This window comes from Heloderma suspectum, chromosome 1, assembly GCF_057233095.1.
Source record: "Heloderma suspectum isolate Gila_16-S chromosome 1, 16-S_ref, whole genome shotgun sequence".
NCBI lineage: Eukaryota > Metazoa > Chordata > Lepidosauria > Squamata > Helodermatidae > Heloderma > Heloderma suspectum.
The window spans coordinates 130980127-131000888 of NC_139458.1; the positions used below are offsets into that span (position 1 = coordinate 130980127).

A 20762-nucleotide genomic window follows, 5' to 3' on the forward strand; every position below is an offset into this window, starting at 1 on the left:
AAGAAAGCCAGACTATGAAGCACATGGTCTTCGATGTCTATATACTAACGCCCAGAGTATGGGAAACAAACAGAATGAACTTGAACTCTTAATACAAGAGGGAAATTATGACTTGATAGGTATAACTGAGACTTGGTGGGATGACTCTCATGACTGGAATACCGCAATTGAAGGATATAACTTGTTCAAAAAGAACAGGAGGAAGAGAAAGGGAGGTGGAGTTGCACTGTATGTGAAAAATACATATCTCTGCATAGAAATACAGGAGGATGAGCTTGGTAGCCCCATCGAGAGCAACTGGATCAAAATAAATGGAGCAAAGAATACAGGAACCTGGAGGTCGGAGTCTACTACTGGCCACCCAATCAAAGAGAAGACGAGGATGAAACTTTTGAAAAGCAAATAGCCAATGTTTTAAGGAAGCATGATGTAGTAGTAATGGGGGACTTCTATTTCCCCGATATTTGATGGGAGACAAATTCTGCAAAACATGGCCCCTCTAGGAAATTCCTGACTTGTGTGGCAGATAACTTCCTCCTACAGAAAGTAGAATCATAGAATGGTGGGGTTGGAAGGGGCCTACAAGGCCATCAAGTTCAACCCCCTACTCAATGCAGGAATCCAAGACAAAGCACCCCCGACAGATGGCTGTCCAGCCTCGTCTTGAATGCCTCCAGTGTGGGAGAGCCCACTACCTTCCTAGGTCATTGGTTCCATTGTCGTATTGCTCTAACAGTCAGGACGTTTTTCCTGATGTTCAGCCGGAATCTGGCTTCCTGTAACTTGAGCCCATTATTCCGTGTCCTGCACTCTGGGATGATCCAGAAGAGATCCTGGCCTTCTTCTCTGTGACAACCTTTCAAGTACTTGAAGAGCACGATCATTTCTCCCCTCACTCTTCTCTTCTCAAGGCCAAACATGCCCAGTTCTTTCAGTCTCCCCTCACAGGGCTTTATTTCCAGTCGCCTGAACATCTTTGTTGCCCTCCTCTGAACCCTCTCCAGTTTGTCTGCATCCTTCTTAAAGTGTGGTGCCCAGAACTGGACACAGTACTCCAGATGAGGCCTAACCAGTGCTGAGTAGAGGGGAACGAGTACTTCCCGGGATTTGGAAGCTATGCTTCTATTAATGCAGCCCAAAAGAGCATTTGCCTTTTTTGCAGCCACATCACATTGTTGGCTCATATTCAGCTTGTGATTGACAACAATCCCAAGATCCTTCTCGCTTGTCGTGTTGTTGAGCCACGTATCCCCCATCTTGTAACTGTGCATTTGGTTTCTTTTTCCTAGGTGCAGAACTTGGCATTTATCCCTATTCAATGTCATTCTGTTGTTTTCAACCCAGCGCTCCAGTCTATCCAGATCACTTTGAATGTTGTTTCTGTCTTCCAAAGTATTAGCTATCCCGCCCAATTTGGTGTCATCTGAAAATCTGATCAGCATTCCCTGCACCTCCTCCTCCACGTCATTAATAAAAATGTTGACGAGCACTGGGCCCAGGACTGAACCCTGAGGTACCCCACTCATTACCTCTCCCCAGTTTGAGAAGGTCCCAGGAAGGAACTAGAGGATCAGCTATCCTTGGAGGACGCCACACGGTCACCGATGAGGGTTGTCGGAGTCGAGGTGATGTCGCTCCCACATACCTAGCCTACTCAAAGTAGAAGTCTTGATCTCTATGGGATTGCCAGTCATCCCAACCATAAAGTCTACGGTGGGGAAGTGACCACTCTGAGCATCTTCTTTCCCAATCATGTAGTGCAGATCGTGAGCACCTGCTAAAATGATCTGGACATCTGTCTCTCTTCCTCTCATAACAGACTGATCTAATTGAGTCAGGAGATTCCTCTTGAAGGAGTCTTATCTCTAGGAAGAGTCCAACGAACCTCTGGCATTGAAGGGCTCGGGGAGCAGCACTCTCTCTGTGGAGATTTGTCCTCAATCTCTCCCTCTGAAATGGAGGCTGTTAGCACCGGATCTGACCTCGGCACCGACACCATTACCAACGGTATCGGGGAGTTTATTAATGGAGGCGGAGGTGGTATAACAGCCACAGATACTTGTTTGGGCTATTTCCTTGTCTCTTTCTTTCTCTTTTTCTGGGCATCTAGAGAGGACTTATGGTCTCTAGCCCTTTTAGATATTTTCTTTGCCATGGCAAAAGTCAGTGAGCATCCTGGAGCTGAGGGTCTGTGCAGCCCGAGATTGGGACCGAAGGACCCGGAGAGGCAGTCTTGGTGGAGACATCCATTTGGAATATGGGTCTTTCTCCTTAGGGTGCGATTCAGCCATTTTTGCTGTTTTAGGAGCATCCACCACTTCCAGGGCCCTCTTCTACAATACCGCCTTAAGACAGTCTGATCGATTGTGACAGGCTTGTTTGGAAAAGCCCTGACAATGAGTGCAGGTTTCCGCTATGTGTGCCTAGACAAGGCAAAACAAACCAAGTGAATGTCTGTCTGTTGTTGGCAATTTATTACCGCATTTCATGCATTTACAGAAGGGCACTTTTAATACCACGCACAGTCCCCTCAGCGATCAGGGACAGTGAAGTAAAGTATGGAGAACTATCCTAATGACCTTTTTTGTTTTTTAAAGAAAGACAAAATAACAATGAAATAAACTCAGCTAAAGATACTAAACACTCCAAAGGAGGAGAGATGCTCCCTACAAGGAAACCAGCATGGTGGTTGAAAGATAACTGAAGAGCTCGGCGGGAACCCGTCAGGGACATGCACAACTGGACAGTGGGGGAGGGTTCCCACCAAAACGTTTCTTATAGAAAATTCCCAAATCGAGGCTCCGTGCAGGTGCAGAGCCCATGTGTGTGATGCACAGAGACCATAAAGGAGAACCTTCAGGATGTAGCTGAAGAGTACCATCCCCAGGGCAGACTTCCAAATGGACCAGAATTGGGAAATATGCACTTCCTGCAAAACCTTTGTACCGAAAGCTGCATCCACAGATCAAAATACGTATATTTTCTAATGTCTTGCAAAAGTGTGCAGAGAAGCCAAGTGGCTGCTTTGCAAACCTCCTCCCAAGATACATTGCCCCCAAATGCAGCTAGATAGCCGCAGTTCTGAGGAAGTGAGCAATGACACCCAGAGGAGACATCTTCCCCAGGTTTTCATATGCCAACACTATGCATTCCCTAAGCTATCTGGAAACAGTAGAAACTGGCACTATATTCTGCAGTTATTTGGGGTTGGACTTGATGGCCTTGTAGGCCCCTTCCAACCCTACTATACTATGACTATGATTTGTCATGAATAAATGGATATGGCTTCAGTCTCTCACTCTGAAAAAGTCCTATCAAAATAAAGATGAAGAGCCCTATGTTTGTCAAGCTTCTGCCACTCCTGTCCTTATGGGTGCACTGGTTTGGGTCAAAAGACAGGCTTCTTCGGACCTGTGAAAAATCAACTTCTTTTTAGGAATAAAGGTAGGACTGATTCAAAGAACAACTTTATCCTGGTGAGAAATGCATAGTTACAGATCCAAGAACAATGGCCCTACCTTTGAAACACATCTGACCAAGGTAAGCAACCAAGAAAACAGTCTTCAGGGTAAGAAGCATAAGAAAAACAAATAGTCAGTGACTTGAATGGGGTGTCCCATGAGGGCTTTGAGCACACAATTAAAGTTCCAGATGGGAAATCTTTGTACCATAGAGGGACTACATATAGTCACCTCCCTAAGGAAACTTCTCATATTGGAGTGACTAGTAATTGGTCCCTTCTCCCTACAACCAAAAATGTTGTTTAGGGTTGTTGCCTGTATTTTCAGAATACTGGTGCCCAAATGCTTACCTAAGCCAGCCTATACCAGTATTCCCTTATGTCTGAACCAACTGGAACTCTGCCTGACTTCTTACACTATACAATAAATGCTTTTCAGATGTTACAATAGATCTTACTAGTGAATATCCTAGCTGACTCAACTACTGCTGCTCAGCCTCCAGGCCAGCATTTGGAAGAGCTATGGCTGAAGATGGAATATCACACACTGTGATAGAAGATCTTTCTGGCAAGGTACAATCCAACTCTTCCAAGTGATTCAATCCCAAGTGATTGATTAAATCTGGAAACCATGGTTTTTTCAGCCAATGGGGAGCCATTAGGATTACCTGCGCCAACAACTCTTAGGTCCTCTGAACTACTTATGGCATAAGAAAGAATGGGGAGAAGGTGTATACCAGACCCCTCATGGCCATTGCATGTTCAGCATGTCCATATCTACAGCTCTGTGAATGGAGGAATATGCCAATCTGAGCATTTTCTGGTGTGGCGAAGAGATCCCATATCAGGAATTCAAATCTGATTGTCAGCTACTGAAAAACACAACAGAGCCTTCACAAGGATGGAGCCTCCATTTTGACTCCTAAAAGGTCATTCTACTGAGTCAGTTCACTTTCATGTTGGATGTCCCCACCAGATGTTCCACTGTGATGTACAACAGGTGAGTCTCGGTCCAAATCAACAGTTCATGGGCATTTCCGTGAAGCTTTTTTGACCACATACCTCCTTGCTTGTTACCTGTTGTCATAAGCTTTGGCTAATATATGCTCAGATGAAACTATGACTGTTGAAAACGTAATCCTGGAACACCAGAAGGGCCATGGCCAGTTTTATCAAACACAAGTCTAGTAGGTTTATACTTTGCCGGGATTCCAGGCTCTACCAGACCTACTGAGTTGCATGTTCTCTCACACAAACTGGTGTCCATAGTAATCACTATTCTGGATGGTGTCTCTAAGCTGATCCCCTGTGAAAGCCTCTTTAATCCATTGAGTGATACAGACTTCAGGGAATCAGTAGCCACAGTCATGAACAGATGGTTATCTGATCCTGCAGTGTAGTATTGTCTGTAACCCCCTAGCATGCAGATGTGGTCATATCACTAAATCCTGGCAGAAGACCATCAGACCTTTTAGGTGAGTTAAGACCTGTAGGTCTGCTCTTTGCCCACACAGCTTGCACAATGATTTGCTACCATTCTTCCATCAAAAACAGACTCTTGTCCAGTATTAACCCCAGCTGTTCCAGGAATTAATATGAGGACAACAGAATTTTGTCTGTGTTTACCACAAAACCATGATCTTTCAGTTAACCCAACATGGATATCTAAAGGCACATCATTTAGTTTAGACCCTTTTCTCTGGAAAGTGAACTAATCAGTATATTGTCCAGGTATGGATATAGTTAAATAACCAACCTCAGGTGAGCTATAAGTGTAATTTGGCTCAAAAGGGCCCTTAGGACAGTTTACATCCATAAAAATGTTCCTAAAAGTCTGCATGTAGCAGCTTATATAAGGAAGCATCAACTGAGAGCAAGCAAAATAGCACCTGCAGCAGTGTAGGTGGGTGAGTTGTGTGACTGCACAGATGACCAGTTGAAGTACCACAGTAACAGCTAAACAACCATTTTACTTCTTCGTGGTTTCTGCGCAGTCCCACGTAGGGATGAGTAGCATGCAAACTTACTGGAGGCAAACCAGGGGCATAGGAAGCCATGGAGCTCAGCAAGGCCTTCTAAGAACAACACTTTAAATCCTCCTCAGAATTTTGGAAAAGCTTTGGAAATTTGATCTAAATAAATGTAAATTATTTCCATAGAACTACCAATTATAACACAGCCATTTATATGTTTGATACCTGTTTAAATGCATACCTAACTCCTTCATAGCCTCCTGTTTGTTTGTTTCCAATATTTTATTTATTTCCTGTTAAAAAAGGAACATACATCTTATGTTGAGCAAAACACATATTTCTTTGCAAGATAATTTTATCTCTATAATCAGGAGCAGCCATTCTAGCAGGCTGCACAGCAGAAGGAAAGCAGAAATGCAGGGACATTCCATCCCTTGTGCTCTGAGACTGACTGCTTTGGCCATCACTCACCTGTCACCAGCAGCAACTATCCCACCAGGCTACCTGAGCTGTTTTCATCTTAGCTGGTTGTTATAAGAACTGTAACTTTATGAACTGGTGCCTGAGTTTGCTCCCCCCTCTCCCTCTGTCCTTTTTTCCTTGTATGCATATCTTTTAAACTATAAACCTGAGGGCAGGGACTGTATTACTCCTAGTTTATATAAGCTTTTCTGGGAGCATCTTTGGCTAAAGGGCAAGGTTAAAATGCTTTAAATACAGAAGTAAATATAATCACCAATGAACAATTATACCAATTACTAGTGATAATACAGAAGAATTTATTTATTTATAATTATTTATATTTTATTCTTGCCCCCATCCCAAAGGCTTATGGCAGTTAAAATAAAGAAAACTGGAAAAGTTTCCAGTACAAAACAAACCATGTTTGCCAGTGCAGACATAACACTCCACCACAGTTATGGCAACCAGGGAACAGTAGGGAAGTTCATGACACTGAGGGAAGTGGAAGAGATAAGCCTGTGGAATGTCTCCTAACTGTTGCTAGTATCATATCTGCACTGGATTTTTATCAGAGGAGACATTTTTCCTTTAACTTTGGAGAAGGGCATATATGTAAAAGATATTCATTTCCTTACTGCTGAGCAGTACCACATTATTTGGGGCAATACTTCTACTATGGTGGTGAAGTGCATTATCTTGTGGATTGCACTTCTCATGTGGTTGCTTGACTGAACCTGAACTGCTTTTTAGAGTTTAAGTTCCCTAGTTTTGGTCTTGTAATCTGTTGCTTTGAGAAACTCCTAGAAACCACTTGTACTCTGACTTCTTAAATGTACACAATATTTTAGTGATCCCACTCTACACAGTCCTTCTCAAAATATATTCTTGACTTCTTAAAGAATATAAATGAAGAACTATGTCACAAATAATTTACTTTCCCCATTAGAATATAAGACTATTTTACTCACTATATAAACTTTCTCATGGCCAGCAATCTGTCCAATTAAACATTTTATATCTTCTTCACCTTGAACATATCCTTTGGCAATATCATACCGGAATGTGAGCTGTCTGTTTATTTGTTTATCCAACAAGTAAATCGTTTTGGGTATCACAAGCTGAAATACGTAACATATTTAAAATCACGTCTACAAAAATATGTATATTATATGTGGCAAAGTCAATGGCCATACTAGCCCATTGCCAATCCTTTAATGGCACCTAGCCAAGATCATCATGAGCCCTGGACATCCAACTGCTTCTGGGATAATGATCTACATCCACACAAACCAGTTGTTTGAACAGACTGGCAAGAACGTCTCATAAGCAAAGGTGCTCACACTGAATGCAGTGAATTCTCCCAGAGATGGGAGTTGTGTCTATTAAAACTTGGCAACACTTGTCAAATCACTTCTGGGTCTGTGGGTTAAAGAGGATGGCTAGGAACCTATCAAAGGAATGTGAGGAAAGTATAGAAAGATGTGAGACTGCAGCGACATGTATGTCTCTAGAATGAAGTACAACAGTTGTATGCAGAAGTCCACAGTAGGGATGGAGGTGATTTTGGATATACCATGAGGTATCTGTCTATTAATTTAAAACTTTCTTATACCACTCTTCGACTAAACATTGCCACTGGAGCTACACTATGTCATAAAACAATAACAAGGAGAACAATTGACAACGACAAAGAGCGGCACCAAAATCACAGCAGAAATACAAATATATCAGAGAGAAAAAGGTGTTTGCTAGTTGCCTAAAAGACATCATAGTAGGCGCCAGAGTTCCCCAAGCACAGCACCATCAAGAAGGCTCTCCCCATGGTTACCATCCACCTCATCTTAGATGGGAGGGAACCCAGAAGAGGACCTCCAAAGAAGAAGTTAATGTACAGATAAGTTCAGTCATTCCTTCAGGTACCTGGGTCTTTAGAAGGTAAATACCAGCACTTTGAACTGTGATTGGAAATGAAACAAAAGCCCATAGAGATCTTTAAGCACTGCTGAGATGTGTTCCCAACACCAAGCTTATTAGCTTGGAAAAAAGGAGAGAAAGGGGAGACATGATAGAAGTCTACAAAACTATGCATGGGGTGGAGAATGTGGATAGAGAGACATTTTTCTCCCTCTCTCAAAATACTAGAACCCGGGATCATCCTATGGAGCTGACTGGTGGGAGATTCAGGACAGATAAAAGTACTTCTTCACACAGTGCATAGTTAAACTATGGAATATGCTACCACAGGATGTAGTGATGGACAGCAATTCATTTGGATGGCTTTAAAAGGGGGTTAGACAAATTCCTGGAGGAAAAGGCTATCAATGGCTACTAGTGCTGATGGTTATGTGCTATCTCCAGTACCAGAGGCAGTGAGCCTATGTACACTAGTTACTGGGGAACATGGGTGGGAGGGTGCTGTTGTGCTCATGCCCTGCTTGTCAGTTCCTGATCGACAGCTGTTTGGCCACTGTGTGAACAGAATGCTGGACTAGATGGACCCTTGGTCTGATCCAGCATGGCTCTTCTTATGTTCTTAAGCACCAGATAGTAGCCTAGCAGCTGTTTTGTAGTTTCCAGTCTTCAAGACCAGCCCCACTTTGCAGTAGTCTAATCTGAAGTTTACCAGAGCATGCACAACTGTGGCCAAGCTATCTCTATCCAGGAGGGGTCACAGCTGGCACACCAGCTTTATCTGGTGAAAAGTATTCCGTACCACTGAGGTCAGTTGAGCCTCTAATAATGGAGATGGATCAATAAACACCCCTGTATTCCTATGTAATCCAACGTAATCCTATAGAGGTAGCGAAACTATACCCCAAACAAGCTGAATAGCACCTCCCTGGAAAAATAAATCACCCAGTAATGACTCTATTTTGTCAGGCTCAAGTTTCAATTTGTAGGTTCTCATCCTGTCTATTACTGCTTCAGCATTTCCAATGCCTCATTTGAATCCAATGTAAAGGAGTTGAGTATAAGATGTGTACTGATGACACTCACCCTCAAAACTCCAGATGACCTCAGTCAGTGGTTTCACGTAGAAGTTAAAAAGCATAGAAGTCAAAATGGAACCTTGTGAAACCCCACAGCACAGATGCTATGGCATCAAGCAGAAGTCTCCCAACAGCATATTCTGGAATCAGCCCTCCAGATAGCAGCTGCTAAAAAAGTGAATGTAATCTTAGGCTGCATTAACAGAAGCATAGTGTCCAGAACATAAGAAATAATCACTCCACTCTATTTTGAGCTGGTCAGATTGCATCAGGAGTACCGTGTTCAGTTCTTGGCACCATATTTTAAGTAACATGGTGGCCCTGTTCAGACACCACGCTAAGACATGATGGTTAGGAGTTTTGAGCTAACCATGCTGGCTTAGCGTGACATCTGTCTGAACAGGTGTCTGTCCCAACCATGGTGGTTTATTAACTATGGACTAACCACTTTCACTATCCACTTGCTGCAAGATGGTTAGTGGGCTCTACCATGGCTTAGCGTGATGTCTGAACAGCTTCTGTGGTTAACTTACAGCTGCCATAGAGCTCGGTAGCAAGAGCAGCCAAAGGAGTAATTGTTCTTTCCTAAGTGGCAGATTTCTGTGGTTGGGATCTGCCTAGCAGCAAATGATGCGGCTGCTGCGAGCCTGCCAATACGCCGACCCCCAGCAACATCCCACTGCACGCCAGCAGAGAAGCAAGTGTAGAGCTGCGGCTCGTGGCCACTTGCATCCTGGCCCGCCACCACTATGGGCATGGCAGGTGCCACCATATGCAATGGCAGCTGTTAGAATGTGACTGCAGAGGCAGCATGGACTCTGGCACTGCACCTGCAGCAGCAAAAACAATTGGCAGAAGTGATGGAAACTGATTCCTGATGGCTGCCCATGTCCATCTGCACCACAGGGGATGCTTGAATGTGCTGTGCATCAGAGTGGCAAATTACAGCGGTGAGCATGTAATGGAAAACAGCCAAAGAGGCCCATGTGGCCGCCTTGTAGATCTCCTTCACTGAGGCACTGCCACAGAGTGTAGCAGTAGTGGCCACTCCTCGAAGAGAGTGTGCTGTTACCCCCGATGAAAATTTTCCCAGAGATTGGTAGGCCAAGGCAATGCATTCCCTTAACCATCTGGAAATGACAGATATTGAGACCTTCTTACCCAAGGTACTGTCGTGGTGAGAAACAAACAAGGCCTCTGTCTGCCTGATAGCAGCCAGTCTGTCCAGGTAAAAGCAAAGGCCTGCACACATCCAGTTTATGCCAGGCCTTCTCCTGGGGATGCACTGGCTTAGGGCAGAAGGAAGGCAAAACAACCTCCTGCTGACGATGAAAAACAAAATTAACCTTAGGCCAAAAGGAAGGATCTGTCCTAAGTACCACCCTGTCCTGATGGAATACACAAAGTTGGGAGTCAGAGGACAATGCCCCTAACTCAGAGACTCGCCTGGCTGAAGTGAAAGCCACCAGGAAGATGGTCATGGTCTTGAAAGTCAGAATCTTAATAGGACAAGTGGTCAAGGGTTCAAAAGGGGGTGCCTTCAGAGCTTAAGTCCCAATTCAGGTTCCACGTGGGAAATCTGTGAACCACTGGAGGATTACTGGGAGCCACCCCCCTCAAAAATCTCTTGACATGGGGATGGTTAGCAAACGACCCCCATCCCATGCTATTCAAAACACTGTTCAAGACTGCCACCTGGCATTTTAAGTGTGCTAGTACTGAGTCCTTTCTGCAGTCCTTCCTGAAAGAACCTCAGAATTTCTGACAAATCTGCCTCCTCTGGAATTCTGCCTGAGAGTCGACACCAAGAAATGAAGGCCCTCCAGGTATTATTGTACACCCTATCAGTAGAATTGCACCGAGAGGCCAAAAAGGTGTTCAGGACCTCATCTTAATATCCAAGGTGGCCAAGCCACCTTTGCTCAAATCTCCAGGCAGTCAACTGAAACATTTCCAGCTGAGGGTGCACCAAGGGACCCTGGGTGAGGTCCCTGCAAACAGGAAAGTGCCAGCTCCTCTGAACAGACAGCTTCACCACATCTGGGAACCATGGTCTCCATAGCCAATGGGGAACCACCAAAATCACCTCAGCCGCCAACTGTCGAACTCATTGGATAACACATGGAATCAGAGGAAATGGAAGGAATGCATGCAACAGCCCCTTGGGCCATGCGCTGGTCATAGCATCCACTCCTGCTGTCCCTGTGCAAGGATTTCTTGACAAGAAGTGAGGCACATGGGCATTTTCTACTGTGGCGAAGAGATCCACTGAGGGTTTTCTGAAGTGTCTGACCAGTTGTGAGAACAGCCGGGGGTGTAATATCCACTCTGCATCCTTTTGCCTACTCAGCCAGTCTGCGATCGTCTGTCCCTACAAGATGGACTGCCAAGTGAGAGTGAAGATTCTCTTCTACCCAGTTCAGGATCTCCAGGGCCTCCTTGTTTAGCCTTCGTGATCTTCTGCCTCCCTGTTTGTTTAAATAAGCTTTGGATGACATGTTGTCTGTTCTGTTCAGCACGTGGCTGCCGCTGATCATGGCTTTGAAGTGGCGAAGCACCAATTGTAAGGCTCTTGATTCAAGAAGACTGATGCTGAGCGAGGACTCCTGCGCAGACCACACCCCTTGAGTGACCAAGCTGTCCAGGTGAGCCCCCATATCCCATCTAGTTGGCATCTGTTGTGATGACTATCACCAGGCTGACTCCTGTGGACAACCTCTGGGTGGTCAGCCACCACGTCCAAGACTCTTGAAGGGCTTGCGGAAGGGATAGCTGTAGCTGGGACCTGTTGGCAATCACCTCTTGTACGGCAGCAAAAGGCTCTGTAGCTGCCTGCTGTGTAGGCATGACCAAACCACCAGGTCTTGCCAAGACACCAGAAGACCCATCAGATGGGCCAGACTGTAGATGCACCTGCATGGATCCCTGAACTGCATGAATGGCCAGAAGGATACTGTGCTGCCGTTCCTTCGTGAGAAACATCCGGAAGCATTTGGTCTCCAGAATCACTCCCAAATGTTCTAGGGACTGCATTGGAACCAAGATTTTCTCCTGATCCACCACAAATCCGTGGCTGCTGAGATGTTCCAGTGTTGCCTGGATATCCTCCATCCCTTTTTCCCAGGAGGGAGATTTGATGAGGATGTCATCCAGGTAGGGGTATAGGTAGATACCCCTCATCCATAGATGGGCCACAAGGGCCACCAAAATTTCGGTGAAAACTCAGGGGGCTGATGAAGGATAACTCTATTTAGCTGAGATTGCAGAGCTCTGTGTGGACCCTGTTCAGTCGATGCCAGGAAGCGCTTGTCTGGGCAAGCTTGATTGCCCCTCCCCTTGGAGAAGATTGTTAGATTGAACCTTGCCTGTCGTCCAATTGGAAGGGCTAACCCGAAGGTCATGGAATGCCCTCCAGAAGATACAGGAGAAGTTGTATGTTTAGCCTGGAGAAGAGAAAATTGAGAGACATAGTAGCTGTCTTCAAAAATCTGAACGGCTGTCACATAGAAAATGGAGCAGTCTTTTTTCTGTTGCTCTAGAATAGATGGAAATTGCAATGAAAAAATCTTGATTACATAGTAAGAGAAACATCCTAACAGTAATAGCTGTTCTATAGTGGAACAGACTGCCTCTGGAGGTAGTGACCTCTCCTTTCATGGAGGTGTTTAACAAGAGGTTGGACAGCCATCTGTCAGGGATGCTGCAGTTGCAAGATTTGCACTGAGCAACGGAATTGAACTAGATGTCAGGGTGGAAACTGAGCCCATAGAGCCCCAGAGCAGTTCTGATTCTGAGGAAGAACAGCAATCCGTGGGAGAGGAGCTCACTCATCTCTCACAAGTACAGCAGCTGGCAAAGATTCCTCCTGCCAGCACTCCTGGGATAGTGACCCTGGCAGTGAGAGAGCGGGGGAGGGGGGTTGCTGAACGCTCGGCGCAGGGAGCTGTGCCAGATGGAGGGCGCTGAAAGGAGGCACTTCACTCGTTTGGCGCTAAAACAATGGTCGTGTCCCGAGGACCCAAGGGTAAGAGGGAGGATCTCTGCATAGCCCATTAAGTTCAGGGTCTTCCCATGGTTCTCCTTCAAATGGGGACCAACTGCCTTACCTGGAGCTTAGGCTACTCTGCTATCTACCCCAGTGCAGTTCCTTGCTTAGTTGCTAGTGATTAGTATCTGTAAGAGTCATTAAATTATAAAGGAATAAAGCCTTGGAAACAATCCTCGTTGTCTGTGTCTTGAGTGGCTATTGGAGGGGACTGTAAGAGGCAGCTAGGGCGCTCCTGACACTAGATGACTTCCAAGGTCCCTTTCAACATTAAAATTCTATGATACTAGGAGCAAAACTACAGAAACAGCATGATACCAACTCCAAAATCAGAGAACAGATAGATACCACGCTTCATAATACTGGAAGCTGCTGAGAGTACAAATTAATAGAGTTGTACTCCTCCTGTCCTTCTTTTGGTATATTTTGAACCAAGGCAATTTCTGTGCCAGAACCCAGAATGAAATGGATCCAGGTAATTACTTTCATCCAAGAGCAACTAGAGTTGCATGGTGATCAACATCTTGAGGACCTTCAAAAAAAGGGGTCAGCTAGCATCCTTTCACATTGAGGAGAGAGAGGACTGAAACTGCAAGTCAAATCATCTCCAGTAGGAACCTGAGAGCATTTTGTGCATACTCACTTGAAGCATGCACAACATATTAATACTTGGAACACATGTACAAAAATCAAGCCATTTTGTAACAAGCATAGAGATGTTTATGCTTCCCTGTTGTATTACCCCCTGGTCTCAGCCAGTCAACCCTCCTCTGCTATATATAATAAGCCAAAGAGTCAAGCAAGCACATGGTATGGCAAACTCCTTCAAGCAGCTTCTTCAAATCAGGCTGCAATAACTGAAATTCATTCCATAACCCAAGACTGAATGGTGTTCTAGAAACACCCAGGCTGAAATGCTGAACTAGCAGAGTACAAGTCAAGAAGCATACAAGTAACTTTATCCACAAAGTGCTTAGCAAACATCATGGAGGGCCTCTGAGGTTTCCCTAAATCATCCCCTTGTGGGCCAGGTTGAAGATGTATCACTGAATAAAGTTTCACTGAACAGCGATGGTGATGGAGACGTATTACTTGTTTGCTGCCATAATTGCCACAGAGTAACACGATGAGCTCTTTCCTATGTTTGGCTGGATTTGTTTCAGGACTTCTGCCACACTTGCATTCTAGTCATCTTCCAGTCTGCTTTGTTTCCACTAGCTCTCCAAAGAGCAAACAGCAGTTTGAGCTCTGTGGAGTGGGAGAGGGTACTTGGTTGTGATTGTGTCTACCACCCAAGTAATCTACGTATTCTGCAAAGACCAAAACTTCAATAGAACCATCCATACCAACTGAAAACTGCCCAAGAGCAGTAAGGAAGTCTTCACATTTTCCACTTCATCTGAAACCAGGAGTTGCAATGTTCACTAGTTCCAGTCGGCAGGAAAGGTATATTGCTTTGCAACTTTATTTTACAAATTGTAGCCTCTACCCCTGCTCCCCCACCATGGGTGTGTGTGTGTAATTTGGATATAATCTTGAACTTGTTAGTGGTTGGACCTCCAGCCACTTTTGTGCAGCCTGCGTAGGTTGGCATGAATTGCAGCCAGGGTCCCCTTTCAAATTGGTATCTTTTTCCTTTAATCCCCTCCTCATACTCAAGACGAACCCTCTATAGAGAAGTTGGCTGGAAGGACAGTTACATTGCAGCGGGTTGCCCCACTGGCAAGTTTAGAGGCTTCCATAGACAAGAGATACCAGAAAAATATACACATAGAATTGGATGTTTCAAGCCTCAGTAAACTCGTGCCCATGCTCTTGCACGCTGAAGTGAGCAAATGCCAGGATAGCTGGATCACAGTTCCCCTTCCTTTTCGAATAGCTTCCTTTCCAAACTGCTCCTCCTACCCCACTCCAAATCCTTCTCCCCAATCCTGTGCTCTCCTTCTCTGCCATTCCCATGACTGTAGTCCTATTTACCCAAACCTCTCCCCTTTGCTCTATCACCTCAACCTACCCCTTCCCTAGCAGCACAAGCAGTTCATGCATGTCCACAACCTCACTTCTAGGCCTGGTGCCCAGCTTAGCTGAGAACACAGCTAATTTCCCCATCAAAGCACAAGTCTCAGTGCTTAGTAAAACCCAAAATTGGTAAAACATTTAACAAATGCTTTGCTCAGCTAGATTCCCTAGAATCAGCTCGTGCATTTAAGATCTTTGTAAAAACTCAATAAATACGACAAAGTGGTGTGTCTTTTCCAAGTGTGGATCTTCCTTGGTGAAAATTGCCTTCTTTGCCATAGAGGCTATATTTGACAATGTTGAAAGCTCCCTTAAGGGAATACGAGTCATGTGGGAACATGCGCAAGCTTGTACGCATACCCCGACAGGAGCACATTCCATAAAACTACCTCTGAAAGTCTTCTCTCTCTCTCCCTTTCTGCTACATGTACAAGTTGGCTTTTGAATCTGTCCTCAAAGGCAAATAATTCTTTATTGACTTTATAGCGATTTCTTCGCTGTAGATATCTTCAAACCCTGGGAGAGAACTCCTCTTCGGAAAGAGATGCATATTTGCTTCTGAGTTGGAAAAGGATTTAACCCTTTCCTTCCTTCCTTCCATCATGGAATTACCCCTGTCCAGGATCCCTGTCTGGTCAAGCTCGAGTTTTGAGTGTTCATATGTGCTATTGGGCACTAGGGGCCGACTACCCTGCTGCCTAACATTCTCCTTACCTGAGCTGACAAAGGTAGTTCAAATGTAGTGTTGAAGTCTCCCAGGCTTGTTGGATGTGGTTATGCTCCCTTGAAGAATCAAGCTCATAGCTGGGTTAGGGCAGAGCAGGGCAGAACTGCAGCATCTACTACTTGGGTTAGGCTCATTATCTGGGCTTGCCCAATACTGGTGGGATGCTGAGTTTGCATTTCTCCCCAAACCTTGCATTTCAGCCCAAGCAATCTTCACCAGGGTGAGCTCTTCTGAGTCTAGGCAGAGTCCTGTAGCAAGGCCACCCCATGGAGTTCCAATCAGCCATGGTTGGACACCAATTCTCCTAGGAAATATGGTGACCTCTTGCAACAAAAATCCTACCTTCTTATACTTTTTACACAAAAGAAATGACACCACAACCCATATGACAATTTTGCTTAAAACTTACAGAACTTGCTCCTCGTACTGGGAATGGCTGTGCTGGCTGACAGCAAAAGACCTAATGTCTTTTCTTCCCTCATAATGAAGGAGGGTGCTTGTACTGAGTTGGTTGGTGTGCTTCACAGTGTTCCTATATGCTGGTGGTATACCTATGTAATTTGGCCTAATTGGCAGCTTTATAGTTAATTAATTAAGAAGCTCTTTCACACAGGCCAGTAAATCACAGCCTGACTTGAAGCGGTTTATGCCAGCTAGATTATGTCACCTTAGACATAATAGGTTTTGCTTCCCATGCTAAACTGTTGAGGCCCTGTTCTCAGAGAGGGGGTGATTGATTTCCCAGCCTGCGATGCTTCAAGCACCTTTGGGAAAGAGAAGCCCCCCTTCTCCTGAATGTGTGTGTGTTGACCTGTAACCTTCTGAGAAGGAGGGAGGCATCTAGCAGAGAAGCTTATAAAATCCAATCCGTGGGCTTTGCATTTTGGTCTCGCTCTAAGGGACAGCTTGAAGAACATTTGCAAGTCCTGAGGGAATGACTTCTTTTACTCTGTTGGGGGGCCCGAGAGTACAAACAGTGTGGCAGAGAACTGTTTTGTCAACTGAAGAGAGGTGTGAGCTTTCTTTGCATATCTATTTTGCATCCATTTTCTTTCAATAAACTGTCATTCTTTTGCACAAGTAGCTTTGTTTCATCTTGGTAATCTAAAAGAATCTATTTTGACTGGGTCCTGACAGAAACAGAACCCCAGATCAATACAATGCTTGTGGATTGGTAGATTGAACAGCTAACGAACAAGCTCTATTCTGGGCGAAAAGCAAGGACAAACTGGCAGGAAGGAGCCTGGGACCAGTAAATTACACAATATTTTATCATGTGGGTTCCTACTTTTCCTGGGCAGTAGAGAGATTTAACCCATTGTGAGATGCCTTCCTCACACCAACCCGCAGAAAGAGATGTTCAGAAGTGGTTCCACATCCCAGGCCAGTCACGCTCTCTCAAAACGAATGTTTTCAATAGCTGTTCAGGCATTCAAAACTGGGTTAACAGCAATACGTGAGAAGGAGCAATCCAGCCCTGCCCCTCTCCTTTGTCGTATTTGTTGCTCCGTACTTGTGGAGGGTGGCTGTCAGAAGAGAAGAGCCTCCTGTATCCATGGGGCCTCGCCACATGAGCCAGCAAGCTGATTTTCAGCATTCTGGCCCACGTGGGGGGTCTCCTCTTCAGTCACCTCCTGAGTACACAGCCACATATGGAGAAGAGGGGTGGGGCTGGAGCACTCCTTTTCCTCAAGCTTTGCTGTTAACCCTTTCTGAACGCCTGAATAGCGCTATTATCTGCCGCCTGATGTGCCTCTGAAAAGAAAGCAACTGAAAAGGTGAATATGTCAAGCTTATAATGATGTCCCCAAATGGAAAGAAAAGCCTATGTGTTTGTCTTTCAAAGGTATACAATGGATGCACTGGTATGGAGAGTCCCTGCTTTTCAGACAGAATACTTATATCCCCCCCAGCCCCCCCCCCACACACACATATATACTGGCATGCGGCTTATGGTAAGGGGGAGGGTGGACATAAAGGAGAATGGCTGGAGCGTTGTTTAGTGCCTCCTCCTTCTCCCTAAATGAAGTCTGGTAGTATTAGATTATCTTCACAGTTTTAAAAGCCAAAATATAATCAAATGGATTTAAGCTAAACCAATATTAAGGAAGAAAATATTTTAACCCATTTAAAAAGAACTTTTAAAATACTTTTTAAACATAAAAAATACGTTTTCAACTAGCACAACATAACACACATTGCTGAAAAATGACAGATATATCTTTTTACCTTCAAGAGCCGCAGAACTCTTAAAAGGCGAATAATCCTGAATATCCTGATAGTATTAATCATAGGGTATGATGGACTAAGTGATTTAAAGAGATTAATAACCATGACATCTATAACTCCCACTACTATGATTAGAATATCAAACTGATTCCAGTGGTAATAGAAGTAGGAGCTGCCCATTGCAAAAGCCTGTTAAAAACAGATATGAAGTTGAAATTAAATGTGTAGAAGACATTAAACTTCGGATACTAAGCCTTGTACTTTAAAAATGCATTCAGACACTTATTTACAGGGCATACTTTGTTTAACCTTTGTGTAACCCATGACACCTGGGTTTGCATAACAAGCCACAGTGCCCTCCCGCCACAGCTTGCATATTCAAAATGGCAGCTGGCACACACCAAAACCCTCTGTGACTTATTTAAACCACAGTGGGCTGTGGTGATCATGCAAACCTGGTCACGGCTTATTTGTGTCATCTGAATCCAGGTGGCATAGCCTGTTTGAGGGGGAAACAACCCTCAAATAACCCATGGGTTGTTGCTGGGTTATTTGAAAGTTGTTTCCCCTCAAACAAGCCATGCCACCTGGACAACACAACAAGCCATGCCTAGCTGGGTAATTAGGCTAATGGCACCTGGCCCACGCCACCTATTTAAACAGGCCACTATGCTAACATGCCTACGATGTGAATTATCGACATTTGTGCAGCCACGCAGAACTTAAACAACTGTAGTTGTTTCATTTAAATCATAGGGAGAATCAGAATATCAACTGAAGAAAAACAATGAATAAAAAACTAAAAGATGATACTAATATAGGGAAAGTATTGTACTGTTTCGTATCACCAAGAAACAAGAGCTACAGTTTTACATACTCTTGGCAAAATGAAATTCAAATTCCATTTTGTAAAAATATAAGTCAGTAATTAACACTGCCATTAATATAAACATTTCAATATTTTATATTGTCAGTACCTTCAATAAGGCTTCCAATATATATAAACCCAAAAAATAGTAGTTGCACAATTTTAGTTCTGGAAGATATGACGAATTAACACTTGGTATAAAGTGAAGAACAATAGGTATGCAATTCAAATATGTTATCATGGTACTTATATATTCAAATTCATCCATAAACACTATTTGGTGGGACAGCCTCAGCAACTTGTTTCTGTGGAGGGGAAAAAAAGATTTTGACTTTTGAGTTAGTTACCACTGAGTTATTTAGAAAATTGACATCACTATATTAATTTCTGCTTTTTTATATCATACATAGCCAGTGATCAACATGGTCAGAGAACATGCTGAGACCCACCAAGAGGCAAGAGTTCATCAACAACTGAAGATGCCAAGGAGATATGTAAAAACTCATGGAATGAAACAGAGTGCATGAGAGTCATCCTCTGCTTCCTCTGCTACCCCTGGGTACTGCTCCAATTGAGAAAAGGGTGATTTCCATACATCACTGCACATGCCCTCGGGGTCACTCACCTATTATGCACAAAGGGAGAGCACAGAGTGGTAGCAGAGGAAGAGCAGTGCAAGACTCCCGTGCTCCTTTTGGTCTCACCAACACTGATCTTCTTGCTCCAGAGGTTTGGGGCTCAAGTAAGGAGGCAAAAGAAGTTTGGCTAAATATAGCACTCCACCTCCTCCCTTACATCTATCACTGTCATTACAACAGCCTTAACCTCATTATCCAGGCTAGAAAGGGTAGAGATATGTCAATGGAGGGCATGGGCAGCTTTCATGCTTAGAACTGGTCTTTTAAAACAGGCCGGGATTGAAAAGGCAGAGACAGTAGGAATGGAGGAGGTGGAGGCAAGGAAGGAAGCAGTGGATGTAACATAGTGTACAGGGAGGGGAGCTCACAGGGAAGTCTCCTGTCTGAGCCTGAAAACATCCTGTACATACGACTGGAGCATAGCACTGAGCTGAAGAGAAGAAAAGAAGTCTTAATTGAACTGTATACTGATCCCTTCCTCTATGTGCAGCTGAATCCATAGGGGCATGGACTGGTGCCAGATTTCTAAAGTCAACAGTCCCAGCAGACAGGCTCCTATGCCTTAGCTTCTGTGCCATGAGGGCTGCGTTTCCTCCACCGGCCTCACAGACTGAACTGTAGGCCTCCAAAAAACCGTCCCAGCTACAATATATCCCACCATGTGATTTAGAACTGTCAGCCGACCCTGAGGACCAATTTAGTTCCCAGCTTGCTCATTCTGAGCAACTTGTCTCAACAGATGGGCCCATGTCTGGATAATCTTCCGCTCCCTTCCCCACATGGCTGCCTTTGGAATCAATCACTTGCCTATCTTGTCCTTCCTCATCTTCACTTCCTGATGTTAGAACTTGATCTCCTGCTATTGGGAGCTTCAGCCCCTTCAGATCTTTGCTTGCCATTTTGGGACTTGACCTCTGACTGGCTGGGACTACATTTCTCACCTCTTGCCCAACCTGATTGACAACTGGTTCTCCACAAACCTAGAACTTTGATTTGTTGGGGCCAAACTCGCAACAGACCTTGACAGCTATGTCAACATTTTTATTATTAATCCTATCACATGAGACTGTACATGACATTTTTATTTTGAAAACATGCTACCTTTTCCTTCATTCATATTGTAGCAAACGTTATTATATACTAACTTTGGTAGCTTAGATGTTTCATCTTTCACACAGTAAACCCAATCAGACAGCCATTTCTTCATTATTACCAATATTCCTTTGCTTTCCCAATATGTCTTTACTTCATGAATATTCATAAATCTAGAATAATGAAAATAATATACAACTGAAAATAGAAGCCAACTTGTGAATACAGTATAATCCTCAAAATAGAATACGAAAATACA

At 44.3% G+C, this 20762-nt stretch overlaps 1 protein-coding gene across 4 annotated transcripts in view; it reads right to left on the reverse strand.

Annotated features, from left to right (window-relative positions):
- LOC146357872 (solute carrier family 9 member C1-like) overlaps positions 1 to 20762 on the reverse strand; it is a 124964-nt gene that overhangs the window by 44067 nt on the left and 60135 nt on the right. For 3 of the 4 annotated variants that reach the window (XM_084857503.1, XM_084857495.1, XM_084857520.1), the window contains exons 14-18: positions 20557 to 20676; positions 18883 to 19078; positions 17906 to 18094; positions 6864 to 7013; positions 5675 to 5726 (exon numbers count right to left, since the gene is read on the reverse strand). In XM_084857503.1, the coding sequence (XP_084713629.1) occupies positions 5675 to 5726; positions 6864 to 7013; positions 17906 to 18094; positions 18883 to 19078; positions 20557 to 20676 (707 nt within the window). The remainder of the gene's footprint in view (positions 1 to 5674; positions 5727 to 6863; positions 7014 to 17905; positions 18095 to 18882; positions 19079 to 20556; positions 20677 to 20762) is intronic. The other variant, XM_084857511.1, reaches the window with a different exon arrangement.